The 6974-nt window shown below is 49.2% G+C and overlaps 1 protein-coding gene across 1 annotated transcript in view; it reads left to right on the top strand.

Moving 5' to 3' along the window:
* Positions 1-6084: 6084 nt before the first annotated feature.
* LOC104471120 (ADAMTS-like protein 2) overlaps positions 6085-6974 on the top strand; it is a gene marked incomplete at its 5' end in the record, with an annotated part of 14478 nt that continues 13588 nt past the window's right edge. Inside the window, one exon of the mRNA XM_010086351.1 lies at positions 6085-6227. Within this exon, the coding sequence (XP_010084653.1) occupies positions 6085-6227 (143 nt within the window). The remainder of the gene's footprint in view (positions 6228-6974) is intronic.

Here is a 6974-nt window from a genome sequence, read left to right as displayed (position 1 = left end):
GTGGGGGAGCGGGGCCTGTCCCTGCCTGCGGGTGCCCCCGAGGCTGCCCCCCACGTCCATCCCTAGCAGAGGGTTGGCTCCAGTTTGGGGCTGAACACAAACGGGTTTTCCTCTTCCCCCTCCCTGGTGGTACCCCGGGGTTTGGGCAGCTGCTTGCTGCGCTGGCTGTGGGGTGCGCGTCCGGGCATGGAAGCCCCGCGCTGCCCTCGTGTCTCTGCTCTCCTCCACAAAGGACCTCCTCAGCCTGGCCTTCGTCCTGGTTCTTGTTTCATCGCAGCACCCAGTTTCACCGCATCTCTGCCAGTCCCGTTCTCCTTCCCAAGCCCTGGCCTGGGAGAATCGCCCCCGTTATTGTGGCAAGGGAGGCAGAAATCCCAGTTTCGCAGGGCGCCGGCTGTGCCCCTGCCTTCACGGGTCACTGCCTGCATTGTGGCTCAGCGCTGCTGTTTCCCCGAGGGGAACCCAGCTGGATTTCTTTGCTGCTAAAGGGATTCAGCTCTGCTAAAAGAAGAGGGGTTTGGGTTGTGTTTCCCACACCCCAGACTCTGTGACTGGGGTGAAGCAATCTCACAGGAGGTATCTTAAACATAGTGAAGACCAGACACTGCAGCTTTACTGTGGATAACCCAGGTTTGAGGAGCAGCAGCATCTCCTGTTCTGGGGTTATCTTCATTTTAAAACTCAAGTGTCTCATTTCCACTGCGTTTTTACCTTCACACGTATCCACTGCCTGCTCTGTTTACCCCTTAACTGTAGGGCTAACTCAGAGAGAACGTCAGGCGGAGCAAGCCAGGTCAAGCTGAACAGATGTGAAATCCTTCATTTAGGACTGACCTGGATGGACTCCTCTGTCAACGTGTGTACACAAGCCTCGGCTGCTCGTGGTCCTCCCTGCCCCCAGCAGCTGTGTTTGTACAGCACCTAAGACAAGGGAATCTGGGGCTGGGAGGAGGGCTGCTCAGCCTGCCCCAGGACAAACACACACACCGGCAGTGTTGACTGCTCTGTCCTGAGGACTCCCTTGCTCCAGGGGATCCCTGCAGAGCTCTCAGACCAAGGATTGCATGGTGGAAGTTCTCCTGGCAGATGTGGTAGTATTTATTGGTGTCTCTAGTGCAAGACAGTGCACAAAAAGGTGATTAGAGGATTAGCCTGCAATTCCTCTTGCTATCTACAGTTACACAACAGTTGTGGATTATACAAAGTTTCATAGAAAGCCTCAATCCGTAGATAGGGTAAGCAAATTCCTCCCTACATGGGGTTAACTCTGTTCATTGCCTCCAAAAAAACTGACAATAGAGATGCCTCTCATGTGCACTGCCCGTTACTCCCTTCTTACCCTTCACCAATTTCTGTCCTTTTACTGGCTTGTCCCAGAATAAGTGCGCTATCCCACTTGAAGGGAATGACCTAACTCATTTGGATCAAGTATTTTATAATGACATACAGCACTGTCGTGGCAGGACTGTGAACAATACTTGATAGTTTTCTGCTGGCTTCTGTTTACCGGCTTTCTAATTTGCTTCTCATCTGCACCTCGTTATATATGTCTAGATTTCTGTTACTTATCTGCTTCAGTATCACATCTTTAGCAAGCTTACAGTTTTTTCCCCCGGATTGGTGATCTCCCTGATCTGATAAAAATTATTCTGCATTGCTTGTTTGACCTCAGGGTACCTTCCCCTGATGGGAAACTCCTTCTCAGATATCTTGTTTCAACTTTTGCAAGGATGGGAAACTCCTTCTCAGATATCTTGTTTCAGCTTTTGCAAGGAAAAGTTGGTTTTGTGTCTGCGTCCAGCATTGAATCTCTCACACAAACTATCTAGCCTACCCAAATAGGATAACACAATGACAGGATGAGAAATAGCTTTACACAAACACCAATTCTTTTGTAAAACATCAGGGTGCAATTGCAAATGCTATTTTTTTTTCTTCAGGGCTGCGGTAGAGACTATCACCACAGTTTTAGTCAGAGCATGACACAGGGGAACCCAAACCAGGGGAGCTGAACATGGTCATTCATTTCCAGATAATAATCTGACATCTGCTCCAGGCATTAAGACATCTAAAGCTACTTAGTATTTCAGCAAGTAGTGTGGTTTGCTGTAGAGAGAAGCCCTTAAAGTAAAGGGATCATGGAAATTTTTGTTAGGGGACGTGCAGTTAACGGCCTCAGAAAAGGTCTGTGAAGAACTCATTTCTTTTTCAGCTGCTGTTTCTAGTAGTGTTACAAGCTCTGAGAGGGTTGAGCAGAACAGTTCATGACAGCTACTGTGCCCTTCAGTGGTGGGCCAGTCCTTCAGGCATGCCAGACTGCAACGGAGAGCCTTCGCCCTCCCAGCTCCTCTACTAAGGGAACTAGACAAGCATGCTTGTGGTCTCTCTCCCCAGAGAGCTTTTTTCTGGGACCCAGGCTCTAATGAATCTCAAGATTAGGCACAACAATAAGCAACACAGGAGACTGGGCCACCGACACAATAATTGCAGTTATTCCCAGCTTTCTGGGAAACCCAGCGTGGTTCAGAGCTGATCCAGAGCACGACAGAGAGTCAGCAGAGAATTTATTTTATCCCTTCCAGCTCTTCAGAAGACCCCCTGGAAATCCGATAGGATGTCAGTCCAGGCCCACCCTTCTTTGCAGGGCTGAAGCACTGTGCTTGTGGCAGCCTTTGTTTAGGAAGGGGGAGAGGGGAAGCAGCTGCTGAGTCTTCAGGTAGGCAGAAAAAGCTTTCAGTGATGCTGACTTAAAACTGATGTTTCTGTCATTGCTGTTGGCAAAGCCAGAGACAGATATTTTATCCTGGAAAAGTTCTCTGGAGGTTGGGGTTCCCAGCTCTGGTCCCCCCAGCAAGGGGACAGGAGGGCAGCCCTCACCTCCTCGGTTGTGCGGTCTCCAGTGTAGGTGCAGAGGCACAGAAATAACTCAGCCTGAGAGAGGAAGAACTGCAGCTGTATCATCACTGCATGCCAAGCCACAAACGCCTCAGGGGACGTTCTTGTGGAAAGCACCTGGCTGAACTGGAATACGGTCTGTCTTTTTGAGGGATGTAAATTCTAGGCCTTATATTCCTCATCACCTAAGGAATCCTACCTGACCCTCTTACCTCCTTTAATCAGAGCCCTCACCCAAGCTGAGCCAGCCTTGTAAAGACTGAGCCTATGCCCATCTCCTGCTCCGGTGTTTCTAGCCTGCTGGGTTTCTGTGATTCTGCAGCAGAGTGCAAGTTAGAGTGGTTCCAGCATTTCCCATAGCCAGGAGAGTGCACAAGAGTTGTTGTAAAGCCCCTTTGAGTTCTCCTTCTCTAAGGAGGAGGTGGGGAGGGGGGATTCACTCTGCCAGAAGGTAATTCTTGGGATTTGCTGAGGGGTTTGGGGAGCTGAAGCTAAGAGCTAATCTAAGCTGGAGGCTGTCCCACAGTCCGTAATTTATTATCTGGAAATTTGGAAAAATGCAAGTATCTCTACTTAAAACCAAGAACCATTTGTGTGTCATGGCTAATGCAGATTTATTTCTGGCAATATAATAAATTCAGCACAGATTAGAACCAGCTGCCCCAGCTCTAAGTACCTGAAGTTCCCCCTTCAGGCCTAGGACTCCGATATAGTTGTGCTGTAAGTCTCACTTGCCAAGGGGACAGCTCAGCATTGTCCTTGCTTATGCGAGGAAATAAACGCTCCTAGGCAAGGACTGGCAAGAGAGCTTGGTCATGGAAAACCTGAGAGCCAAATCAATCTACTTAAAAAGTGATTGATTCCTCCAGTGCAGAGAGGAAGCAGGAACAGGGCTTATGGATATAGAGGAACATATTTTATTTAAAAAAAAAAAAAAAGTCTCCAAGTAGCATCCTTCAGTAAATCTTCATTTAGGCTCCTGTCGTTCCTGAAAGTCATAGCACAGAGAGGAACGTATCCTATTCTAACTGGAAGAGAGAGGCACACAAAGGCAGTGATGCTGCTCGTCCCCAGACCTCAGCTCTGCCACCACATGCCAAGTCTCCTTGCACCCAGGCAAAAGAGCCACGAGCAGTAACCCTGGAAAGGAGCCTGCAGCTTTCCACCACTCCAAATACACAAAGGTTTTCATATCCAGGGGCAGGTCAGTAGAACAGGCTATTTCACTTCCCTTCACCCATTTCCTTTCTGCCCCTTCTCACCTATTTGGATTGTAAGATTTCTGGAGCAGGACTATCTTGCAGGTTACAAATACACAGGTTTTTATTGCTACCTGAGGAAAACCTATGTAAATATTCCAGCTTTTGGTCCACCCAGTGAAGTGGTAAGGCACCAACTTGGATTACCCCAGCTATGAGAGAGGCTGTATTGCGCTGGGCTCTCCGCACAGATACCTGGTAAATCATTGGGATTCTACTTCCTGACAGCTGTGAATTGCTCTTCCTCCACAGGCCTTGAGATGCTTATCACAGGGAAGCATAGGAGGGGTCAGGGAAAGATTTTAGGTGGAAATACCTTACAGTGAGACACCTTTGATTTCTTTCCTTTGTAAATGTGAAACCTACATAGTCAACGTTTCCGTTTACAGTCCAATAATATGTACCCAGACAAAAATTCTCATAGGAGATAGGTTGAGATGATTGTGTAAGAAGAGAAAAGGTAATTTTGAAAACATGTCTGTTTCTTTTAAGTTTCGTTGTTCTCTTGAGCAGCTCAGCTGCTGGCCACAGCATTTGGTCCCTGTCAGGCAAGGCAGCTCCTTCCAGAACATCCAAGTGCAGCAAAGGGTTTTGTTGTATTGTTTTCAAAATCAACTGTTGCAGTCACTAGAGAGTAAAGTATCAGGTAACGTGGTGCTTTTCTGCAGCAGAGTAGGTTACTCTCAATATGCTCTGGCTATCACCAAGACGAGACACTACGTACATTACAACCGCGCTAAGTTACGACTTAAAAACATTTGTGCAAAACCAGCTGCATCTCCTCTGCCCAGAGGATGTTCAGTTGGCAGATGCTGTCAAAATGACACATTCTCAGGCAGGAATTACACTACAAGTTAAAGAACACTTTGGCTTTATTACACCGTGAAAGAGCGTAACGCCAAGAGACAGTCAACCAAAACAGCAAACAGAGCACATTTAGTGATGCGCAAACCATGCTGAGTTTTCCTTCACATCCATCAATTGCGCTTTGCAGACCAGTTCTTTGCAACAGCCATCAGCCACTGCCACAAACCATCATGTTTTGCTAACAGTAGCACTGATACAAGATCCCCAAGCCCTTGCTTTAACACAGCAGGCTTCACACATGCACAAATTATTCATTTTCCTGTACTAATACTGAAACACGGTCAGCATTTTCAGCTGGATAAATCCCTTCCAGTCTCTGTCCCATGTTAAACTCATTGCTGCATTTAACACCACTCACAGCTGTGTTTCAGTAAACACCAAATTAGTTCCTGCGCAGGCTAGTTTGCCAAAGTCCCTGGGAGCTTTTAGGCTATCAGACACTAAATAGAAAAATAGTGTAAGGAAAAAAACCCCAGCTAAAACATAGCATCCCTTACCTGCTGGGAATTGTGGAGGCACAGCCCACAGCAGCCTGCTGCAATGATCACGCTGGGGCCAGAAGAGCACAGGTTTGCCAAATTTAAAGGCTCAGCCCCAGCAAGGCATGTTGGGAGAGGTAGCAATCCTCTTCTGAGCATAGTGGAGTGGATGGGGGAGAGGGGGCGACAGCAATTGCAGGAGGCTCTGGTTCTAAGGCACTCTTGAAAATTACTTTTGAGGAGGTTGGAAGATGAGAAACCTGGATCTGAGCTGATTTAGTCTCAAAGAGAAGTTTATTTGTTGAAATGCAGAGCAAGTGACCATTGTGTATCCTCTGTTTGACCTTACCCGGGCTGGGAGCGACGCTGGGGGGTTAGGCTGCAGCTGGTGTCACTGTCACACACACCCAGCCCCACTGCCCTTCTTTACACGGTTGCTGTAAGATCCCAGAGCCATCCTCCTTCCTGTGCATAACTGTCTTGGAGGGAAAGTGGAATTTGGAGACCTGCGAGCCTGGTGTGGCCTCATCGGGCTGCTGGTGAGGAGCCAGGTTCTCCAGCTAACCATCTTCTGTTTCTGTCAGGACAGTAGTGAGGCAGCAGATGGAGCTGGCCCCTGGGATGAAGAAGTCACCAAGTGGTGGGGAGAATGGAGCTCCTGGTCCACCTGCTCCCGGTCCTGCGGAGGAGGCGTGATGTCCCGGGAGAGGCATTGCTTGAGACAGAGGTGAGTCGTGTCCCAGCCTGCGCTCTTGGCCAGGCCTCAAGCGGCAGAGGGAAAATGGGGTGCCACTGGCCTGCATTTCTGGGCCAATCCTCCTGGGTTTGCAGGGTCAGTGCTTCTCTTTTCTGCAACCTCTCAGAAAGGAAGGTGGCTGTTACCCGTGGTGTAGGTGGTGAGCAGGTTGGTCCCCTCTTGGGGTCTGCGAGTGGGTTAAAGAAGATGGGGTTGTGGGCTGGAGAAGACTAGCTCTAGTCCTCTTCCCCTTTCTTTTGCAAGCCCTAGCTTGCCGTCGCTGCTCTGACCAACCTAACCCTGATTTGTAGCCAGTTCCTGTGCGAAGTATCTGGGTACATATTCCCAGACACCTTACGGGAACTTGATTTACTCCTGGCAGCAGCCAGCTCAGCCATGTCTCAGCAATTTCCCCTCTTTATTCCCTGCCAAGCTTGCAAGTTCTTTTTCCCTCTCTCATTTATCTGGCTGTCACCTGACAGCATCTCCATTTGTCCCCTACAGCAGATACAGTCCTGACACCGGTTGGATGGGGTTTGTGGGAGTGGGAAAAGCTGGAGAACTTCAGCTGCCTGAACTCCCGCTGTCCCCTCTGGGTCACCTTGCCACTAAGCCCTCCTCCTCCTCGGGCAGCTCACTATCCTGCGGCTCCAGGCTCCTGAGCCATTAACAAGGGCTGGCATCCTGCAGCACCGCAAGCCCACGGGGGCTGCTCGCCCCTCGCTCAGCCTCTTTCCC

This window comes from Pterocles gutturalis, unplaced genomic scaffold (assembly GCF_000699245.1).
Source record: "Pterocles gutturalis isolate BGI_N339 unplaced genomic scaffold, ASM69924v1 scaffold1576, whole genome shotgun sequence".
NCBI classification, from domain to species: Eukaryota; Metazoa; Chordata; class Aves; order Pterocliformes; family Pteroclidae; genus Pterocles; species Pterocles gutturalis.
The sequence above is the reverse complement of the archived record's forward strand: the minus strand, read 5'-3'. Positions and strand labels throughout refer to the sequence as shown.